This window comes from Babylonia areolata, chromosome 13, assembly GCF_041734735.1.
Source record: "Babylonia areolata isolate BAREFJ2019XMU chromosome 13, ASM4173473v1, whole genome shotgun sequence".
Taxonomy (NCBI): domain Eukaryota; kingdom Metazoa; phylum Mollusca; class Gastropoda; order Neogastropoda; family Buccinidae; genus Babylonia; species Babylonia areolata.
The window spans coordinates 1,339,214-1,361,713 of NC_134888.1; the positions used below are offsets into that span (position 1 = coordinate 1,339,214).

General features: G+C 44.5%; 2 protein-coding genes across 12 annotated transcripts in view; both read left to right on the top strand.

Moving 5' to 3' along the window:
• The window catches only part of LOC143288968 (alpha-L-fucosidase-like), a 17,102-nt gene extending 894 nt beyond the window's left edge, over positions 1–16,208 (top strand). Inside the window, exons 2-11 of one of the 11 annotated variants that reach the window (XM_076597669.1) lie at positions 635–741; positions 2,059–2,189; positions 3,061–3,194; positions 4,500–4,597; positions 6,116–6,248; positions 8,336–8,506; positions 10,937–12,121; positions 12,349–12,624; positions 12,660–12,739; positions 12,779–16,208. In XM_076597669.1, the coding sequence (XP_076453784.1) occupies positions 635–741; positions 2,059–2,189; positions 3,061–3,194; positions 4,500–4,597; positions 6,116–6,248; positions 8,336–8,506; positions 10,937–11,186 (1,024 nt within the window). In that variant the 3' untranslated portion in view covers positions 11,187–12,121; positions 12,349–12,624; positions 12,660–12,739; positions 12,779–16,208. Of the gene's footprint in view, positions 1–634; positions 742–2,058; positions 2,190–3,060; positions 3,195–4,499; positions 4,598–6,115; positions 6,249–8,335; positions 8,507–10,936; positions 12,147–12,276; positions 12,327–12,348; positions 12,625–12,659 lie in introns of those variants that run through there. The other 10 variants (XM_076597670.1, XM_076597672.1, XM_076597667.1 and 7 more) reach the window with 10 other exon arrangements.
• Positions 16,209–18,129: 1,921 nt separating this feature from the next.
• The window catches only part of LOC143288970 (alpha-L-fucosidase-like), a 16,567-nt gene continuing 12,196 nt past the window's right edge, over positions 18,130–22,500 (top strand). The window contains exons 1-4 of the mRNA XM_076597678.1: positions 18,130–18,788; positions 20,784–20,890; positions 21,561–21,691; positions 22,318–22,451. Coding sequence (XP_076453793.1) covers positions 18,439–18,788; positions 20,784–20,890; positions 21,561–21,691; positions 22,318–22,451 — 722 coding nt within the window. The 5' untranslated portion in view covers positions 18,130–18,438. The remainder of the gene's footprint in view (positions 18,789–20,783; positions 20,891–21,560; positions 21,692–22,317; positions 22,452–22,500) is intronic.

The window sequence follows — 22,500 nt, forward strand, 5'->3', positions numbered from 1 at the left end:
TATATCTATATCTATATGTGTGTTTGTGTGTGTGTGTGCGTGCAGCACGCACGTTTTTCATGGCAAGATGCTCTCCGAGTACTGATTTTAATTGTCAGTGTATTAAAATGGTTGGCTGAAGTCTTTTTATGATTTACTTCACAGTACCTTAGAGTACTCTGACTTGATTTGATCCCCATAAATAGATAGATTTAATACATGAATTGAAGATAGTCACGCAACTTTGCAGGATCCATAAATTGTGGAGTGAGTTCCCATTTTAGGTTTTTAGTTTTACCCAACAGGTTTTTCAGTAGCCAGACATTTTTCTTTTCTTCTGTCTTGAAATTTAGTATCCTCACCTTTTTCTTCTTCTAAAGTTCAGAATTAGTGCTTCTGCAGCTTATGCAACAATATATATGCACTAAGCACTATTGCTGCTGCTACATATTACTCCCACTATAGCTGTAAAAAAGTTCTGCCACAATAGATGCGGTCACTACTTGAACTGCTATGCTGCCGCTATCATTGCTGCTGTAGTTACTAGTTATTACGATTATTCTTACTACTGCTGCTGCCACAGCTGCAGCTATTACTTCCACTACTGCTACTGCTGCTGCAAAGTTCTGCTGTCACTACTGCCGGCCTGTTCCAGGTACGTGGTGCAGGTGAGCAAGCACCATGAAGGATTCACCAGCTGGCCCTCAGCCTACTCCTTCAACTGGAACGCTAAAGCTGTGGGGCCCAACAGGGATCTGGTCGGTAAGTCAGGGGCCCTGTCAGGGATGTGGAGGCCGTGTAAATTATGGGGTCTTGTAGCAGCAGTCTGGTTGGTAAGTCAGAGGTGGTATCAAAGATATACTACTACTACTACTACTACTAATAATAATGGATACTTATATAGCACACTATCCAGAAATCTGCTCTGGGTGCTGTACAAAAACGCTTTGTTAACATAAAACATTATATCTATGTTACATACACACACCAAAATGTGACCACACACACACACAAACACACACACACACACACACTCTCTCTCTCTCTCTGCATACATACATTTTAACATACATGTGTATCTAACAGCTACCCTAACACATACGCACACATAGGCCGGCACAAACTTATATAAACACACGCACACACAATACACATTCATATACATACTTGGGGAATAACAAATTTATTATGATGCCCAACAGGGTTAGAGGCTATGTCAAGGATATGCTGGAAAATATATATACATATACTTCTCATGGGGTCCAACAGGAATCTTGTTGGTTCGTCAGAGGCATTGGCTGGATCTGAGTTTCAGTTTCAGTTTCAGTTTCTCAAGGAAGTGTCACTGAACTAGGAGACATCCTTAGTTAGATACGCCACACCACATCTGCTAGGCAGGTGCCTGACCAGCAGCATAATCCAACACACTCAGTCAGGCCTTGAGCGCATGCTTATGTTTGTGTATCTGTCAGAGAGGATTCTGCAGAATTTGCCAGAGGACAACACTTCGTTGCCATGGGTTCTTTTTTTTTAGTGCGCCAAGTGCGTGCTGCACACAGGACCTCAATTCATCGTCTCATCCGAATCACTAGATCAGATGTTGGTTTGATTTTGCAGTCAGCTTTGGGAGAATGGTCAAGAGCAGGATTCTTCTTCTTCTTCGTTCGTGGGCTGCAACTCCCACGTTCACTCGTATGCACACGAGTGGGCTTTTATGTGTATGACCGTTTTTACCCCGCCATGTAGGCAGCCATACTCCGTTTTCGGCGGTGTGCATGCGGGGTATGTTCTTGTTTCCATAACCCACCGAACGCTGACATGGATTACAGGATCTTTAACGTGCGTATTTGATCTTCTGCTTGCATATACACACGAAGGGGGGTTCAGGCACTAGCAGGTCTGCACATTATGTTGACCTGGGAGATTGTAAAAATCTCCACCCTTTACCCACCAGGCGCCATCACCGTGATTCGAACCCGGGACCCTCAGATTGACAGTCCAACGCTTTAACCACTCAGCTGTTGCGCCCGTCATTTTTAGTATTCCATACCCTGAGTGTCATCTTCACTCTGGTTTCAGGAGAGCTGTCAAGTGCCATACGCAAAAACACCAATATCCGCTACGGGATGTACCATTCCATGTTTGAGTGGTTCAACCCTCTGTTTCTGAGAGACAAGGCCAACAACTACACCACGGACGATTTTGTCACCGTGAGTTGTGTACCTTTTGTTGAGTTATGTATTCATTTTGTTTGTCGCAGTGTATGGTGTTCGCATCTGATTATTGATTATCTGGTTTTTATTTATTTATTTATTTTATTTTATGTTTTAAAATTTTTTTTATATATAATTTTTTGTTATTTTTACTTTATTTTATTTATTTATTAAAAAAAAAGAAAAAAAAAGATTTTATTTTATTTTATTTTGTTTTATTCTCAAGGCCTGACTAAGCGTGTTGGGTTACGCTGCTGGTCAGGCATCTGCTTGGCAGATGTGGTGTAGCGTATATGGATTTGACCGAACGCAGTGACGCCTCCTTGAGCTACTGATACTGATAGTATTGATGTGAGCAGTTTCATTTGCAGAGAATTATTTTCCTGTGTTCCTTTGATTATGTTTTGCAATACTGTATAAAAGAACTGGTCTAGTGGTTATGCGCCCAACTTGGAAGCCAGTGTTCATGAATTTGAGTCCTATACAGACTGTTTTTTTTTTGGGGGGGGGGGGGGTTCTCTCCTCCAGTAGACCTTCAATGGTGCTCTTGTTAAAGCGCTTTGATTTGTCTCTGCACAAGATCCAGCACTATATAAATACCATTATTATTATTATTATTATTATTGTTACTTGTCTTTCGGACCAGACAAATAACCATGGTCCTAGAATTAAATACAAAGTTGAGTGTCTCTGCTATTCTGCTTTCCACTCAGCAGGACCTACATATCTTTCAGACACACACTACACAAACACACACACACACACACACACATGCACACACACACTCTCTCTCTCTCTACACACACACACACACACACACACACACACACACACAGAGTCCACACACCCCTTGTCATGGCTGTTTCAGTCCAAGACACTGCCGGAGCTGTATGAACTGGTGAAGCGATACAAGCCGGAGGTGTTGTGGTCTGACGGAGCGAGACATGCACCTGACGCCTACTGGCACTCCAAAGCTTTCCTGGCTTGGCTCTACAACGACAGGTGATTGTCAAACTGCCGTCCTGTCATTGTGTATTGTATTGATTGATTGATATGGATTTTGTATTTGTATTTTAGACATGCACCTGATGCCCACTGGCACTCCAAAGCTTTCCTGGCTTGGCTCTACAACGACAGGTGATTGTCAAACTGCCGTCCTGTCATTGTGTATTGTATTGATTGATTGATATGGATTTTGTATTTGTATTTCTTTTTATCACAACAGATTTCTCTGCGCCTATCCTCGGTCAGAGACCAAGCTCTAAGCGCTTTACAAACACGGGGTCATTTACACCACAGGCTGCATACCTGGGTAGAGCCGACTGACGGCTGCCACTGGGCGCTCATCATTCGTTTCCTGTGTCATTCAATCAGATTTCAGGCATGCACATGTGTATATTCAGACAGACATGTAACAATTTACGAGTATGACTGTTTTGTCTGTTTACCCTGCTGTGTAGGCAGCCATACTCCGTTTTTCAGGGGACTGGGTGCATGCTGGGTATGTACTTGTTTCCATAAGCCACCAAACGCTAGGCACTAGCAGGTCTGCACATTTGTTGACCTGTGAGATCGGAAAAATCTCCACCCTTTACCCATCAGGCGCCGTTACCGAGATTCGAACCCTGGACCCTCAGATTGAAAGTCCAACGCTTTAACCACTCGGCTATTGTGCCCGTCTATTGTATTGTACTGTACTGTATTGTATTACTCATTTTGTCACAACAGATTTCTCTCTGTGAAATTTGGGCTGCTCTCCCCAGGGAGAGCATGTCGTTACACTGAGAGCACCACCCATTTATTTTTTTGGTATTTTTTCCTGCCTGCAATTTTATTTGCTTTTCCTATTGAAGTGGATTTTTTTTTTTTCAGTCTAATATCATCTTAGATGAACAGACTACAAATAAATAAACGAACGTGGATTTTTTAATTTTACAAAATTTTGCCTGGGACAACCCATTTTGTTGCCGTGGGTTCTTTTATGTGCGCTAAGTGCATGCTGCACATGGGACCTCAGTTTATCGTCTAATGCCTAGCGTCCAGATCACCAGTCAGGGTCTAGCGGAGGGGGAGAAAATGCTGGCAACAGTGGGATTCGGAGTTTGCACTATGTAAGTACAATATATTATTATTATTGTTATTATTGTTGTTATTATTATTGTTGTTGTTGTTATGATTGTGATGATGATTATTGTTATTGTTATTATTATTGTTGTTGTTGTCGTCATTATTATTATTATGATTATTGTTATATCATCATCATCATCATTATTATTATTATTATCATCATTATTATCATTACTACAGTCCTGTGAAAGACACGGTGGTGGTGAACGACCGATGGGGGGAGGACAGCATCTGTCGTCATGGGGGGTTCTTCACCTGCAGCGACCGCTACAACCCCAGTGAGTTCACGCTCTTTTCTCTACATCATGGAAAGCTTTTGTCTCCCCTGTTCTGGTGGCTTCTTTTATTCAGGTTTTGCTGTGGTCGTGTGCGAGCTTTTCTCACATTGTGGTATGGTTTGTGTTCAAACTCTGGATTCTGGTGTGGTTGTGCAAACTCTTAGATTTGTATTTTGTATTTGTGTTTTGTATTTCTTTTTATCACAGCAGATTTATCTGTGTGAAATTCGGGCTGCTCTCCCCAGGGAGAGCGCGTAGCTATACTACAGCGCCACCCTTTTTTTTTTGGTATTTTTCCTGCGTGCAGTTTTATTTGTTTTTCCTATTGACGTGGATTTTTCTAGAGAATTTTGCCAGGAACAACCCTTTTGTTGCCGTGGGTTCTTTTACGTGCGCTAAGTGCGTGCTGCACATGGGACCTCGGTTTATCATCTCATCCGAATGACTAGCGTCCAGACCACCACACAAGGTCTACTGGAGGGGGAGAAAATATCGGCGGCTGAGCCGTGATTCAAACCAGCACGCTCGGATTCTCTCGCTTCCTAGGCGGACGCGTTACCTCTAGGCCATCACTCCACTTTAGTATGGCTGTGTGCAAAGTCTCCTGGGATTGTGCTCTGGTTGTGTGCAAACTCTCTTCAGATTCTGGTCTGGTTGTGAGCAAACTTTCCTTGGACTGTGGTATGGTTGTGTGCAAACTCTTGTCAGATTGTAGTATTATAGGCGCTATATAAGTATTCATATCATCAGCATCATAGGCATTATATAAGTATTCATATCATCAGCATCTTAGGTGCTATATAAGTATTCATATCATCAGCATCATTGGCGCTATATAAGTATTCATATCATCAGCATCATTGGCGCTATATATGTACCCATCATAAAGTGGCAAGACAGGGTCTCCAACCTCCAGGTCCTAGAGAGGAGCGGCCTGCCCAGCATTGAAAGCCTGCTGATCCAGTGCCAGCTACACTGGACAGGACACGATGTCCGCATGACAGACAGCAGGATCCCGAAGATGCTCTTGTATGGCCAGCTGAAGGAAGGCCACCGCGAAATTGGAAGACCCTGCAAGCGCTTCAAGGGCACCTTGAAGACAAACCTCAAAGCCTGTGACATAGACATCGCTTCCTGGGAAACTGATGCCCTTGACCGCTCTCGCTGGAGGATGCTGTGCTCTAGTGGCATAAAGACGTTTGAAAACAAGAGAACGCTGGCCATTAAGGAGAAGCGTGAGTGAAGGAAGCAGGGCTCAACTTCTGGAGACGTTTTCCCTTGAAAACACCTGTGGGAAGTGCTGCGCATCCAGAATTGGCCTCTTCTCCCATGTGAGGACACACGCCAACAGATAAGCCTGCCTGCCTTCTCATCCGTCGGTCCAACAGGAGACTCCATCATATCATCAGCATCGATCTCTGACAGGCCAAGTTCCTGGGAGGTGTGATACACTGCTTCCCACAGCGGGTATTACAGGTGTACGCTAAAATTAATGTGTGTGTAAACATGTGTTGACAGAGACCCTGCAGAAGTTCAAGTGGGAAGGGGCGTTTACCATCGACGTCAGCTCCTGGGGGTTTGTGAGGAACGCCCCCCTGTCCAGGTTCCTGAGCATTGAGGACATCCTCACCAAGCTGGTCCAGGTGGTCAGGTAATCTTCTTCTTCGTTCATGGGCTGCAACTCCCACGTTCACTCGTATGTACACGAGTGGGCTTTTATGTGCGTGACCATTTTTACCCCGCCATGTAGGCAGCCATTCTCTGTTTTCAGGGGTGTGCATGCTGGGTATGTTCTTGTTTACATAACCCACCGAGCGCTGACATGGATTACAGGATCTTTAACGTGCTTGTGCTTCTGCTTGTGTATACACAAGAAGAGGGTTCAGGCACAAGCAGTTCTGCACATTATGTTGACCTGGGAGATAAAAAAAACAACTCCGCCCTTTACCCACCAAGCGCCGTTACTGAGATTCAAACCCGGGACCCTCAGATTGAAAGTCCAACGCTTTAACCACTCGGCTGTTGGTCAGGTAATGGTAATGATGATAACTGAAAATAATTAGTATTTGTATAGAGTGCTAAATCTTGTGCAGATACAAACCTAAGCGCTTAATTCACACCAGTCATTCACACGCATGCATAGCTCTAAACCGGGGGAAACCACGATGAGCGTGTCCTAGCTGTCTGTGATGTGTGTGAGCATGCTTACTGACTGGCTGCAGCGCCTCTGGGCAGCAATGAAGAACTGCCACTCTTGTTTGCTCTGGGGGCCAGTCTCTGTTGTGTTGTTATTTGGTGCGAAACAGCCGTCTTTTGCAGGGGTGTTTGTGTGGGGGCGCACCTAGTTTTTTTGGGTTTTTTTGGATGCGCATGTGTTTTGGTTGCATCATTCTGGTTGGCACACTCATGCAGAAACGCACAATCGCGCATGCACGTACACGAACGTACAAAAATGTGCATGCGCATTACATGCACACCTCCCACCCCTTCCGGTCTTGCCAGAATTATCAGCTGTGTTTCCCGCAGATATGTGGATCTGTTTGAGTGCATATTTTTTGTGTTGTGTCGTACCGAACAACTCTTTTTCACAACGGTGGACTACGACAACGATACCTCCTACTTCCATCATGAAGCATCAGCAGGTTTTGTTTGGAGGTGTACTGTCAACATACATGCTAATGCTGACAATTGTGGGGGGTAACCTTCTAGTCGTTGTCATCGTTGGTATTATTCCTTGCTTGTGCCTGAACTCCCTATATGTGGAGTGATGGCCTAGAGGTAACGCATCTGCCTAGGAAGCGAGAGAATCTGAGCGCGCTGGTTCGAATCACGGCACAGCCCCCGAAATTTTCTCCCCCTCCACTAGACCTTGAGTGGTGGTCTGGACGCTAGTCATTCGGATGAGACGATAAACCGAGGTCCCGTGTGCAGCATGCACTTAGCGCACATAAAAGAACCCACGGCAACAAAAGGGTTGTTCCTGGCAAAATTCTGTAGAAAAATCCACTTCGATAGGAAAAACAAATAAAACTGCACGCAGGAAAAAATACAAAAAAATGGGTGGCGCTGTGGTGTGGCGACGCGCTCTCCCTGGGGAGAGCAGCCCGAATTTCACACAGAGAAATCTGTTGTGATAAAAAGAAATACAAATACAAATACAAATACGCAAGCAGATCAAATACGCATGTTTAAGATCCTGTAATCCATGTCCGCGTTCAGTGGGTTATGGAAACTAGAACATACCCAGCATGCACACGCCCCCGAAAACAGAGTATGGCTGCCTACATGGGGGTTGGGGTGGGTAAAATCGGTCATGCACGTAAAAGCCCACTCGTGTACATTACAAGTTAATATGGGAGTGGCAGCCCATGAACAAAGAAGAAGAAGGAGAAGAAGTCTCATCCAAATCCTCTGTTGTCGTGCACAGTTGTGGGGGTGACGTGCTGGTTGTTGTCATCATTGTTATCATTGTTGTTGGTATTATTATCTTTCCTTCCCTCTGTCTAATGCTGACAATTGTGGGGGTAACCTTCTGGTTGTTGTCATCGTTGGTATTATTATCTTTCCTTCCCTCTGTCTAATGCTGACAATTGTGGGGGTAACCTTCTGGTTGTTGTCATCGTTGGTATTATTATCTTTCCTTCCCTCTGTCTGATGCTGACAATTGTGGGGGTAACCTTCTGGTCGTTGTCATCGTTGGTATTATTATCCTTCCTTCCCTCTGTCTAACGCCGACAGCTGTGGGGGTAACCTGCTGCTGAACGTGGGCCCCACCAAGGAAGGGACCATAACTCCCATCTACGAGGAACGACTGCGTCAGATGGGCAGCTGGCTGGCCGTGAACGGGGAGGCCATCTACAAGACGTCGCCGTGGAGACGTCAGAACGACACCCTCAACCCTGATGTCTGGTAGAGTTCCCTCCCTTCTTTTCCTCTCTTTATATATATATATATATATTTTTTTTTTTTTAATAATTTTTTTTTTTTTTTTGTATGAACTTTTTTTGTTTCAGACTTTAGGATTGAAGAATTAACTGTGCTGCTAGTATGAGTCAGATTTTGTATGTGTGTGTGTGTGTGTGTGTTTGTCTGTGGGTGACTGTGTGTCTCTGTGTGTCTCTGTGTTTGTGTGTGTCACTGTTTCACGTTCTGCAGAATGAGATTTTTTGTTCTCACCCAGAAACAAAAGGGGTTAATTCTAACTCTAATCAGTGGGGAGAGGTGTTGATATGGGGGTGGGGATGGGAGTGAGAGGGTTAATTGGCAGAGGGGATGGCAGTGAGAGGGTTAATTGGCACAGGGGATGGGAGTGAGAGGGTTAATTGGCAGAGGGGATGGGAGTGAGAGGGTTAATTGGCAGAGGGGATGGGAGTGAGAGGGTTAATTGGCAGAGGGGATGGGAGTGAGAGGGTTAATTGGCAGAGGGGATGGGAGTGAGAGGGTTAATTGGCAGAGGAGATGGGAGTGAGAGGGTTAATTGGCAGAGGGGATGGGGGTGAGAGGGTTAATTGGCAGGGGGGATGGGAGTGAGAGGGTTAATTGGCACAGGGGATGGGAGTGAGAGGGTTAATTGGCAGAGGGGATGGGGGTGAGAGGGTTAATTGGCAGAGGGGATGGGAGTGAGAGGGTTAATTGGCAGAGGGGATGGGAGTGAGAGGGTTAATTGGCAGAGGGGATGGGAGTGAGAGGGTTAATTGGCAGACTATTTCAGTGTACGGAGAGTTTTGTATTTGTATTTTGTATTTCTTTTTATCACAACAGATTTCACTGTGTGAAATTCGGGCTGCTCTCCCCAGGGAGAGCGCGTCGCTATACTACAGCGCCACCCATTTTTTAATTTTTTTTTCCTGCGTGCAGTTTTATTTGTTTTTCCTATCGAAGTGGATTTTTCTACAGAATTTTGCCAGGAACAACCCTTTTGTTGCCGTGGGTTCTTTTACGTGCGCTAAGTGCATGCCAGCACACGGGACCTCAGTTTATCGTCTCATCCGAATGACTAGTGTCCAGACCACCACTCAAGGTCTAGTGGAGGGGGAGAAAATATTGGCGGCTGAGCCGTGATTGGAACCAGCGCGCTCAGATTCTCTCTCGCTTCCTAGGCGGACGTGTTACCTCTAGGCCATCACTAGGAAAGGAAAGGAAGAACATAGATATGTGATTAACTCCGGATGAATACTTTTCTCCCTTGCTTTTTTTCTTTTCCTGCAGACGACCCATTTGTTAGGGTTTGGAACAAAATCACAAAAAAATACAAAATACAAAGTAACTGAATAAAACTCACTGTACTTGACCCACTGACCCCTCTCCTCACTTTGTGTGGACACCCACCCCCCTCCCTCTCTTCACAGCCCTCAGAAGCTGTGTCACTGTCAGTACCTTCTTGCTGGTAGCTTTCTTCATTGCAGATGCTTTATTCAACATCTTCATCATCCTTGTCGATGTAGAAACCTTCAGTTTGAAGCATTTCAATCACTTCAGCAGCAGTAAAAAGCCGCTGTCGTGATCTAGTTTGCTCCAAAAATTTCCACTTGTATCGCCTGCGACGCCATTTTTGATACATATGCAGATTAGCTTGTCATGTGGGGTACCAAGGTCAACGGCTTGCCAGCGAGTGTATAGTTATGGAACCTCATGAAGAAACTTTCCATTCGACCCTTTCGCAATGCATTCGTATAGCGTGATTTTTATGCTACTCCATTAGGAAAACGTGGAAAAAATTATAATTGTCGAAACCGCTATAGCGTTTGGTCGTCCGGACCACTGCCTTACGTCAGGAATGCTATAGCGTTCCTTCGTCCGGAGTGAGTTAAAAATGTATGACAAAATGCTACTGTCTGTAACTCCAGGTAACACACAAGACATTATCTGCCCACAGGTAACAACTCCAGTAACACACCAGGTAGAACACCAGACATTGCATGTCTGCAGGTAACTTACGACACACTTAACATTGCCTCCAACAGGTAAGACACCAGGTAAACGAATCAGCCATTACGTACCTGTCCACAGGTACACCACCAGAAAGGACTCCCCGACCACAGAAAAATTTATAATTGTCGAAACCGCGATAGCGTTTGGTCGTCCGGACCACTGCCTTACGTCAGGAATGCTATAGCGTTCCTTCGTCCGGAGTGAGTTAAAAATGTATGACAAAATGCTACTGTCTATAACTCCAGGTAACACACAAGACATTATCTGCCCACAGGTAACAACTCCAGTAACACACCAGGTAGAACACCAGACATTGCATGTCTACAGGTAACTTATGACACACCTAACATTGCCTTCCACAGGTAACACACCAGGTAAACGAATAAGACATTACGTACCTGTCCACAGGTACACCACCAGAAAGGACTCCCCGACCACAGTCTACGCCATGGCGCTGAAATGGCCCAGCGGTCAGCTCCTCTTGGGTGCGCCCGCACCTTCCAGCGGTACGCTTGTCACTCTGCTCGGGTACAGCGGTCCCCAGTTCCGGTGGAGCAAGTCCGAGGGAGGGGGGATGGTGGTGGAGGTGCCTCCACTGTCCATCAGTGACGTCCCCTGTTTGTGGGCCTGGGTCTTCAAGCTGACCCAGGTGGCTTGAGTCTCTGATGTATTTTTGTATTTCATTTTATCACAACACATTTCTCTGTGTGAAATCCGGGCTGCTCTCCCCAAGGGAGAGCGTGTCGCTACACTACAGCGACTGAGCTGTGATTTGAACCAGCGCATTCAGATTCTCTTGCTTCCTAGGTGGACATGTTATCTCTAGGGTCTTGTTGGTTTTTCATACATACTCGTGACAAAACTTTAATAACATGTCATAAAACAATCATGCAAAGTCTCATGGTTGTAGGTTTACTCATCATTGAGCAAGTCCAAGGTATGTTGTCAAGGCCAGAAACATGACGACTTGCGCTGAAATTGAACAAAACAAAAAAAAATTAATAAACACTTTCGTGATTCAGCAAGCAATCTTTATTGGCAATTTTTTCATTGTTAAAGACATCTTTACAGTGGAAAAACTTATGCATATGATAGAAGAGATGTTCAAGAATCAAAATCCATCAAGAACCCAAATCATGAAAAATCATCATTTTGGTCTCTCTTGCACTGCCGTGTCCCCCCCTTAAGGCTGTAGAACAACCATGGTCCATGCATGTTTTGTTTTTTTGTTTTTTTCTTTGCTGTCCCATCATCTGCACCTTTTCACGGGCACAACTCTTACGCTGCTAATTCCATGCCCACCATACACAGCCACACCCAGGTCCACTAATTCCATGCCCACCATACACAGCCACACCCAGGTCCATTCCATACCCACCATACACATCCACACTGAGGTCCGCTAATTCCATGCCCACCATACACAGCCACACCCAGGTCCATTCCATACCCACCATACACAGCCACACTGAGGTCCGCTAATTCCATGCCCACCATACACAGCCACACCCAGGTCCATTAATTCCATGCCCACCATACACAGCCACACCCAGGTCCATTAATTCCATGCCCACCATACACAGCCACACCCAGGTCCACTAATTCCATGCCCACCATACACAGCCACACCAGGTCCACTAATTCCATGCCCACCATACACAGCCACACCCCAGGTCCACTAATTCCATGCCCACCATACACAGCCACACCAGGTCATTTCCATACCCACCATACACAGCCACACCCAGGTCCATTCCATACCCACCATACACAGCCACACTGAGGTCCGTTAATTCCATGCCCACCATAGCCACACCCAGGTCCATTAATTCCATGCCCACCATACACAGCCACACCCAGGTCCATTAATTCCATGCCCACCATACACAGCCACACTGAGGTCCACTAATTCCGTGCCCACCATACACAGCCACACCCAGGTCCATTAATTCCATGCCCACCATACACAGCCACACCCAGGTCCACTAATTCCATGCCCACCATACACAGCCACACCCAGGTCCATTAATTCCATGCCCACCATACACAGCCACACCCAGGTCCATTCCATGCCCACCATACACAGCCACACCCAGGTCCATTCCATGCCACCATACACAGCCACACCCAGGTCCATTAATTCCATGCCCACCATACACAGCCACACCCAGGTCCATTAATTCCATGCCCACCATACACAGCCACACCCAGGTCATTAATTCCATGCCCACCATACACAGCCACACCCAGATTCGTCTGTCTCAGTCCCAGCGTCCGGCAGTCCACAGGGAACCACCGATGTTAGGTCGCCAGGAGGCCACACACACCAGAGGAGACCCCGCACTGCTGCTGAGTCACTTTGGTGGTGTTCAGTAGTGCCTTTTCTGATTAAACGTACTTAGGACACCACGTACTATGTCCCCTACTGACGACAATAATAGCTTATTCGCGGAGTTAGACTGAGCGAGCGTCTCCCCCAGAGTGGAGACCGCCACCACGTCCCTCTAACGATGGAGTGGTGATAGGTTTGCATCCAAAGTGGACAGTTTGTGTCTTGAATCTGTCAGCATGCACTTTTCTTTGTAGGGTCCAGCTATCTGGAGTAGCCTTCCATTTTGGATTTGTCAAATTAACATTCCAAGTTAAACTCTCCACATCCACAGCCTCTTTGAAATCTCCTCATAAAGACCCACCCATTTAAACAGCAGTAGTGTGTGAGAGAGAGAGAGAGAGAGAGAGAGAGAGAGAGAGAGAGAGAGTTGGATGCATTGTGTTATGATGTTTGTTTAAAGTTTTTGCAAATTGTTTTATTTGTATGAGTTTTTGTGCACCAGATGCATTGAGTTTGATTTGAACGGCAGTAGTGTGTGTGTGTGTGTGTGTGTGTGTGAAAGAGAGAGAGAGAGAGAGAGAGAGAGAGAGAGAGAGAGAGAGAGAGTTGGATGCATTGTGTTCTGATGTTTGTTTGAAGTTTTTGTAAATTGTTTGATTTGTATAGTTATGAGTTTTTGTGCACCAGATGCATTGAGTTTGATTTGAACGACAGTAGTGTGTGTGTGTGTGTGAGAGAGAGAGAGAGAGAGAGAGAGAGAGAGAGAGAGAGAGACAGTTGGATGCATTGTGTTATGATGTTTGTTTAAAGTTTTTGCAAATTGTTTTATTTGTATGAGTTTTTGTGCACCAGATGCATTGAGTTTGATTTGAACGGCAGTAGTGTGTGTGTGTGTGTGTGTGTGTGTGTGTGTGTGTGTGTGTGCATGTGTGTGTGTGTGTGTGTGTGTGTGTGTGTGAGAGAGAGAGAGAGAGAGAGAGAGAGAGAGAGAGAGAGAGTTGGATGCATTGTGTTATGATGTTTGTTTAAAGTTTTTGTAAATTGTTTGATTTGTATAGTTATGAGTTTTTGTGCACCAGATGCATTGAGTTTGATTTGAGAAAAAGCACTGAATATTTATTTATTATTATCTTCTTCTTTTTCTTCTTGTTGTCACTGTTATTATTATCATTATTATCATAATTACCAGTCTCCAAGGACAGGAACAATCGTGACAAAGGTACCAGAACTGTGCAGCACTGACACTGTGAATCTGTTGGTCCTCTGTCCACACAAGCTGATGATTTTTAATTCTTGGTTCCGGAATCTCCAAGGACCGACCGCCGCATGTGGTGTGGAGATTGTCGATCTGATCAATTTCACTGGAATATCTGATTACTGAGGGTTTTATGGTTGGTTATTGATTTGATAATTAATGTCTATTCATTAACTCACTCAGTACGGCTAGTCCTCTCTTCTCCTCTACACAGACCCCTCGGATGTCCAGTGGGTGTCTGAATGACCCAACCTTTAGCTTCCGTCGTCAGAATTGTGGTATTCTTTGTCAACATTCACCTCTTCAGTATAAGAGTCTTCTGCTTGCAATATTTTGATGATGGTAATTGGGGTGAAACGCTGTTAACGTCGTCTCTTTCGCCGTTCGTATGGAAAGAGTTAAAGTGGTTTTAGACAGTGTGACAGGTGCAACAGCCGAGCGGTTAAAGCGTTGGACTTTCAATCTCAGGTTCCTGGGTTCAAATCCTAGTTTCGGTGCCCCGTGGGTAAAGGATGGAGATTTTTCCCATCTCCCGGGTCAGCTGATGTACAGACCTGTTAGTGCCTGAACCCCCTTCATGTGTGTACACATCCAAAAGATGACATACGCATGTTAAAGGTCCTGTAATCCATGTCAGCGTTCAATGGGTTGTGGAAACAAGAACATAGCCAGCATGCAAAATTCAGATATCAGAGAAACATCTGAAGGCAAGTTAGAGGCTTTTATAGTATTTTGATGATCAGACCATCGAACTCTGAACGCTTGTAAAAAATTTTAAAAAAGAAAAGAAAAGGAAATGGTGACAGATTAATCGATTCTATCCTTTGTCTGCTAATTTAGAAATATCAAAATTTTACAATTACAGACTAGACTGGCCAGCTGTCAAAGTTGCTTCCCTTGAACTGTGTGATGTCCAGGCAATAGTGTCCCATTTGGGTTAAAGTTGTATTGTTGTTTTGTGTGTTATGCTTGGAGTATTTATATATATAAATGTAGCCATGCACCCGAGTGGTTTTATTTTTTATGAAAGGGTATGGTACAAAAGAACTAACTAAATGATAAACTGAATCCAGGGATAGACAACATTCCTGTGCAGAGGCCAGGCACATATGGAGGCCAGTCACAGAAGGGTTTTTCTATTGTTTCATTTACAATAGTTATCATAAAGAGAAGAAAAAGAGATGACGAGAAGAGATAGAACAGTGCCTGAACAGACACAAGTAAACGGATGTCGTTGCGAAAACGGCGTCTGCTATAGACCAGCTTTCAGCTTGTGCTGTGAGTTGAGTAGCCAGTTGTATTGAGCACATGGCTACATATATATATGTATTTGTGTGTGTGTGTGTGTGTGTGTGTGTTTCAGGCTTTTGTTTCAATTTATTTTTTGTTTTTATTTATCTATGTCTATGTTCCCCCAGGTCAAACGTGTGTGTGTGTATGTGTGCGTGCGTGCGTGCATGTGTGTGCATGCATGTGTGAGTATGGGCAAGTTTTTGTACTGATATGCACATGTATGTATCCTAATTTCTACTGTATCTGTGACTGTGTATGATTTTCGATTTATGTTCGTACCTTTTTATGTACTGTCCCCCCAATACTGCTTATGATCCTGGTGCACTTGGTTATAAAGACATATTCTAGTCTATTCTATTCTTAATGCATTTGTTGTGTCACAATGTGAGTTTTGGGTGTCTGCATTTGTTCTTGTTTGTTTGATCGTTTTTCGTTGCTGTTGTTGTTGTTTGCCTGATCGCTGTGAGTGTCTGGTGTCGTTACTGTGGTCAAGCAGTGTGTATGTTTTCAGTAGCTGTTTGATTGTAGACCGTCAACATTGCCTTGTGTGTGGGGTGCGTTTAATTTTGTTGACAGGAATTTAAGAATCAGATCTGTAATATGTGTGTGCTTAAAGTTGTGCCATACTGTTTTTGTTATTATTATTATTATTATTAGATTTTAAATGATCAAAGATTGATGAAAAAGGGGAAAAGGATAATAATGTATATCTGTTCTTATTTCCCCTAAAATGTGTATCTGTTCTTATTACCCCTACAATCTGCAGATTATATGATTCATTAAATCTTATTGAAAAAATAGATTGTGTTGTGTGTGCTGTGACTTGTGCAGCTGTGTGTTAAACAAATATACCTGCACATAATGTTTAAACAAACAGATATGCAGTCACACGCTCTCCCAAGGGAGGACAACCTGAATTCCATATGGAGAAATCTGTTGTGGTTGAAGTCTTCGTCGTCTTCTTCTTCCGCAAGATGCCCAGGGTCAACCAGTTGCCCATTATCGGCATTTTGTGGTGGTGGGTTCCGGTTTAAAAAAAAAAAAAAAATTCAAGTGGCAGTGAATCAGCAGTTCCCACCTTCTTAACTCTCTCTGTACGAACGGCGAAAGAGACGACGTTAACAGCGTTTCACCCCAATTACCATCATCAAAATATTTCAAGTGGAAGGCCCTTATACTGAAGAGGTGAATGTTGACAAAGATACCACAATTCTGATGACGGAAGCTAAAGGTTGGGTCATTCAGACACCCACTGGACATCCGAGGGGTCTGTGTAGAGGAGAAGAGAGGACTGGCCGTACTGAGTGAGTTTAACGAAGGTGGCAAGAATTGAGGCATCAACAGTCTCCTGGGTCAGGGCATTTCAATCACGGATTGTTTATGGAAAGAAGGCATTCAGCCTGATGTCTGCTCTACAGGGGATTCTGTCAGATGTTTTGGTGTGTGCTCCTCTGGCCCCTTGTTGTTGCTGGTGGAGGTGTGGGCACTTGACTTTGGTCATGCCCCTGCTGGTCTTGTATAGAATGACCAATCTGGCTCTCCTTCTACGTCGTTCCCGGGTTTCCCACCCCAGTGTCTGCAGCAGTTCGGTGACCTGACTATCCTCTGGTGTTTATTGAGGGCAAATCGTGCTGCCATCTTCGTTGGACCACTTCTATTTTGTCTATGATATAAATCAGTACACTACACACACGCCCGTGTGTGTGTGTGTGTGTGTGTGTGTGCATTGCATGTGTGTACTTGACACATACATCATTGCACTCAACACACATATGTACAAATGATAATAACAGACATTGAAATCTTTTTCTTCTGAAGCAGGTTCTGTGCGTGCGTGCGTGTGTGTGTGTGTGCGTGTCAGTGTGTGTGTGTGTGTGTGTGTGTGTGTGTGTGTGTTGTTTTTTGTTGTTGTTGTTTTTATTTATTTATTTTATTTATTTATCATTATTATTCATTTATTTATATATTTTTGTTTATTTATTTATTTTTCTTCAATCATATATATATATATATATATATATATGATTGAAGAGAAAAAAATATATAATTTTTTTTCCGCACTTATTATTTTACTTTCTTGTACATATGTTCCTAACACCAACAGTCTCTTTCACCCCCTTCCGTCACTCCTGCCCTCTCCCCGCCCCACCCATTGTTTTTCTTTTTTTTTTCTCTCTCTCTTTTTCTCCTCTTTCTCCTCCCCCCCCCCTTTTTTTCCCCCTCCCCCTTCCCTTTCAGAGCCCTTTCTTTCCTTCACACACTCACACTGACAGTTCTACTCACCCTTCTTTGTTTTTTGTGTCCTTCCCTGTGACTTCTCATCACTTTACTTTCCTGAACTTTACTCAGTCTCTCGCTCTCTGTCCGTCTGGGGATCTTTCTGTTTGTCACTCACTGATTTCATTTGCCTGAAGAGAGAGCCTGTGCCTTGATACGTCGCCTCTTTTATCTCAAGTAAGTCGACTTTTACCAAGATTGTTTTAAACGAACGAACTCAGTTTTAGTCTACCTCATACTGTGTTATTGACAGTGATTTACTGGAATTAAAATTTTCACAGAACGATCTAGAAGCAACATAATCTTAATGTTAGCTACTAACCCCTCCCCCCTACAACCCCCCCCCACCCTTTTTTTCTGCTTTTGATTGCTGTTTTGTTTTTGTTCTTTACGGTCACAGTTTAAAGACAAAACTGACATGGGAAGACCACTCTGTGTATATTAGATTCCAAAATAAACAACGTTTGTCGACTGCTGCAAATTCTGAGCCCAGAATTACTTCCTGTGTTTACCTTTGATTTTTGCAGGAAAAAAAGAGCTTCTGAAGGACTCACAAGAAGTAGGCCTTAGGAAACATCGCTTCTAAATATACTGGCTGTTTTCTGAATTTGCAAAGAACTCACGACGCCGAACTTTATCATAGACAGGTGATCTGCACAAGAACTATCGATTTCCACACGGGTCGATATTGTTGCTGGGTACTGGTTTTGACGAAAGAAAGAGTTGAAAAAAAATCAATGAAAAAGAAAGAAAATGGGTACAACGTGTAAAATAGCTTTGATCTTGTCCTGTCTGACCGTAGTTTCAGAAGGTATTCGATACCAACCGACATGGGAGTCGTTGGACTCGCGACCCTTGCCAGCCTGGTATGACGAAGCCAAAATCGGCATCTTCATTCACTGGGGCGTGTTTTCGGTGCCCAGCTTCGGCTCAGAATGGTTCTGGTATTACTGGAAGGGACCCAAGCCTGTACCCAGCTACGTGCAGTTCATGGCGGAGAACTACAGGCCCGACTGGACCTACCCGGACTTCGCCAAGGATTTCACCGCTGAGTTCTTCGATGCCGAACAGTGGGCCGAGCTTTTCAATGCCTCAGGAGCCAGGTGACTTGGCAGCTATGAGTGTGTGTGTGTGTGTGTGGGGGGGGGGGGGGGGGGGGGGTGGGTGGGGGGGGGGGGGGTGCATGGTTTATCCCATGGCTGTATCATATGTCATTAAATTTTAATAAAAGTTGAATTGTAAGATAATCAGGTCCATATATATATATATATATATATATATATATATATATATCAAGGAGAGAATTATGCAGGAGCAGAATATTCTTTTGGAGGTTAGTGTGTGTGTGTGTGTGTGTGTGTGTGTGTTTGAGGGGATGATTACAGTTAACACTATTCAGTCTTTTTTTTTTTTTTTTGCTCACTCACTGGTATATGATTTTGCAATTTGACACAGAATACTCTGGAGTGAAAGAAGGATTAAGCCCCCCCCCCCTCCCCTGGATCCCCCCTCCCCCCCCCCCCCCCCCCCAAAAAAAAGAAAAAAAATCAAATAACATGATTTTATACTGCTCTGTATGCCCTCTATCAGTTAACTTTTTTTTCACACACACCACATTAGGACTGTGGCAATTTTTGGGGCCACTTTCCACTAGTTCCAGGTTTGTATAATTTTCACAGTTGAGCATTGCCAGCAGTACACATATGATGTTAGCTGCTTGAAGGGTGTTGTTGTGGTCCACTGTTTGGAGTGCTTGATTCTTGCCTGAGTTTTCTGAGTTTGATCCCTGGTTGACGGGCGCAATAGCCGAGTGGTTAAAGCATTGGACTGTCAATCTGAAGGTCCCGGGTTCGAATCACGGTGACGGCGCCTGGTGGGTAAAGGGTGGAGATTTTTACGATTTCCCAGGTCAACATATGTGCAGACCTGCTAGTGCCTGAACCCCCTTCGTGTGCATATGCAAGCAGAAGATCAAATACACACGTTAAAGATCCTGTAATCCATGTCAGCGTTTGGTGGGTTATGGAAACAAGAACATACCCAGCATGCACACCCCCGAAAACGGGAGTATGGCTGCCTACATGGCAGGGTAAAAACGGTCATACACGTAAAAGCCCACTTGTGTGCATACGAGTGAACGCAGAAGAAGATGATCCCTGGTTATGGCACACCAGGTGGGTCAAGAGTGGAAGGTTTTTCTCATCTCCCAGGTCGACATAATTTTCAAAAAATTTACAAGCAGACCCACTGATGCCTGAAGCACTTTTCCTATGGATTTATACGTTTGCGGAACCTGGTCAGCAACATTGTTGGGCCCCAAGAACCACTGCTGGCGACTGTCAAACGACGGAAGATGGCATGGTTTGGTCACGTCATACGACATAACACCCTCTACAAAACCATCCTACAAGGGACTGTAGAGGGGGCGGCAGAGAAAGAGCTGGTCCGACAACATCAAGGAATGGACCAAAATGACGATGCCAGATCTCCTCACGACAGCTGCCAACAGAACGGCGTGGCGAGCTATGACATCTTCATGTCCCCCCAACGACCCCAGCGGTTGAGGGAATGAGTGAGTGAGTGAGTGATGAGATCAAGTACATCAAAGATCCTATCGTGGCTACAGTATCAGGGTGAGGCCCCTTTTTGTTTTATATCTATCTAGTCTGTCTGTCTATCTATATATTTGTATTTGTGTTTCTTTTTATCACAACATATTTCTCTGTGTGAAATTCTGGCTCCTGTCCCCAGGGAGAGCGCATCGCTACACTACAGCGCCCACCCATTTTTGGGGGTATTTTTTATTGCATACAATTTTATTTGTTTTTCCTATTGAAGTGGATTTTTCCACAGAATTTTGCCAGGAACAACCCTTTTGTTGCTGTGGGTTCTTTTACGTGCGCTAAGTACATGCTGCACATGGGACCTTGGTTTATCATCTCATCTGAATGACCAGCGTCCAGACCACCACTCAAGGTTTAGTGGAGGGAGAGAAAATATCGGCGGCTGAGCTGTGATTCAAACCAGTGCACTCAGATTCTCTCACTTCCTAGGTGTATATTTATTTATTTTTCATATTATCTTATATCTTGTTCCAGGTACGTGGTGCAGGTGAGCAAGCACCATGAAGGATTCACCAGCTGGCCCTCAGCCTACTCCTTCAACTGGAACTCTAAAGCTGTGGGGCCCAACAGGGATCTGGTCGGTAAGTCAGGGGCCCTGTCAGGGATATGATAGCCATGTAAATCAGTTATGGTTGCCTTGTAGCGATCTTGGTGTTAAATTCAGAGGTACTGTCAATGATATCATGGTAAATTATATTCTTGAAGAGTTTAGGTATGGTTCAGGACACCATGGGTCGTTTGACTGGTTTACCACAAAATTCAGTGGGTCATTTTCAAAATTAATGGGTCAGGGAGTGATGTGGAGTGATGGCCTAGAGGTAATGCGTCCGCCTAGGAAGCGAGAGAATCTGAGTGTGCGGGTTCAAATCACGGCTTAGGCGCCGATATTTTTTCCCCCCTCCACTAGACCTTGAGTGGTGGTCTGGACGCTAGTCATTCAGATTATGGTGTCGTGTAGCAATCTTGCTGGTAAGTCAGAGGCACTGTCATGGATTTGATGGGAAATATTTTTTTTAATTCTTTTTTTGTGTGTGTGTGTGTGTATTGTGGGGCCCTATAGGGATCTGGGTGGAAAGTCAGGGGCTTTTAAAGGATCTGACATACAATGACATCTAGATATATACTGATTATTTCTTCTACTTACTTGATTGCATACAAAAACGTGCGTTCTGTGTGCATGAAATGTATGAAGCTGCTTGTTTATTATACGCAGCACTTTTGATGACTCAGCTGATGACACTGAATTTCCAGGAGAGCTGTCGAGCGCCATTCGCAGAAACACCAGCATCCGTTACGGAATGTATCACTCCATGTTTGAGTGGTTCAACCCTCTGTACCTGAGGGACAAGGCCAACAACTTCAGCACGTATGACTTTGTCACTGTGAGTTATGTGCCTTGCAGTTTGTTTTGAAGATTTTAACAAAGCCAGCATTGAACTAGTGGGAGGTAGACTAAAAAAGATCTTGGTAAAAGTCGACTTACTTGGGATAAAAGAGGCGACGTATCGAGCCACAAGCTCTTCTTCAGGCAAATGAAGTGAGTGAGTGACAGACAGAAAGGTACAGACAGAGAGGGAGAGAGAGTAAAGTTCAGGAAAGGAAAGTGATGAGAAGTCACAGGAAAGGACACAAAGCAGGGTGAGTAGAACTGTCAGTGTGAATGTATGAGGGAAAGAAAGGGTTCTGAAAGGGAAGGGTGAGGGAAGATGGGCAGGGGGTGAGAGGGCAGGAGTGGGGGAAGGGGGTAGAAGAGACTGTTAGTGTTAGGGACATATCAACAAGAAAGTAAATTAATAAGTGAAACCCCCCCCAAAAAACCCAGCACATATGACTTTGTCACTGTGAGTTTTGTGCCTTGCAGTTTGTTTTGAAGATGTTAACCCTTTCACTGCCAAACACACCCTGCACACACACACACACACACACACACACACACACACACACACACACACACACACACACACACACACACACAGAGTCCACACACCCCTTGTCATGGCTGTTTCAGTCCAAGACACTGCCGGAGCTGTACGAACTGGTGAAGCGATACAAGCCGGAGGTCGTGTGGTCTGATGGGTGCATGGACGCGTCGGACGTCTACTGGCATGCCAGGCCTTTTCTGGCTTGGTTATACAACGACAGGTACTGGTCTCCTTCTGATTCTGTCTCATGTTCTTGGGTTTATGATAAC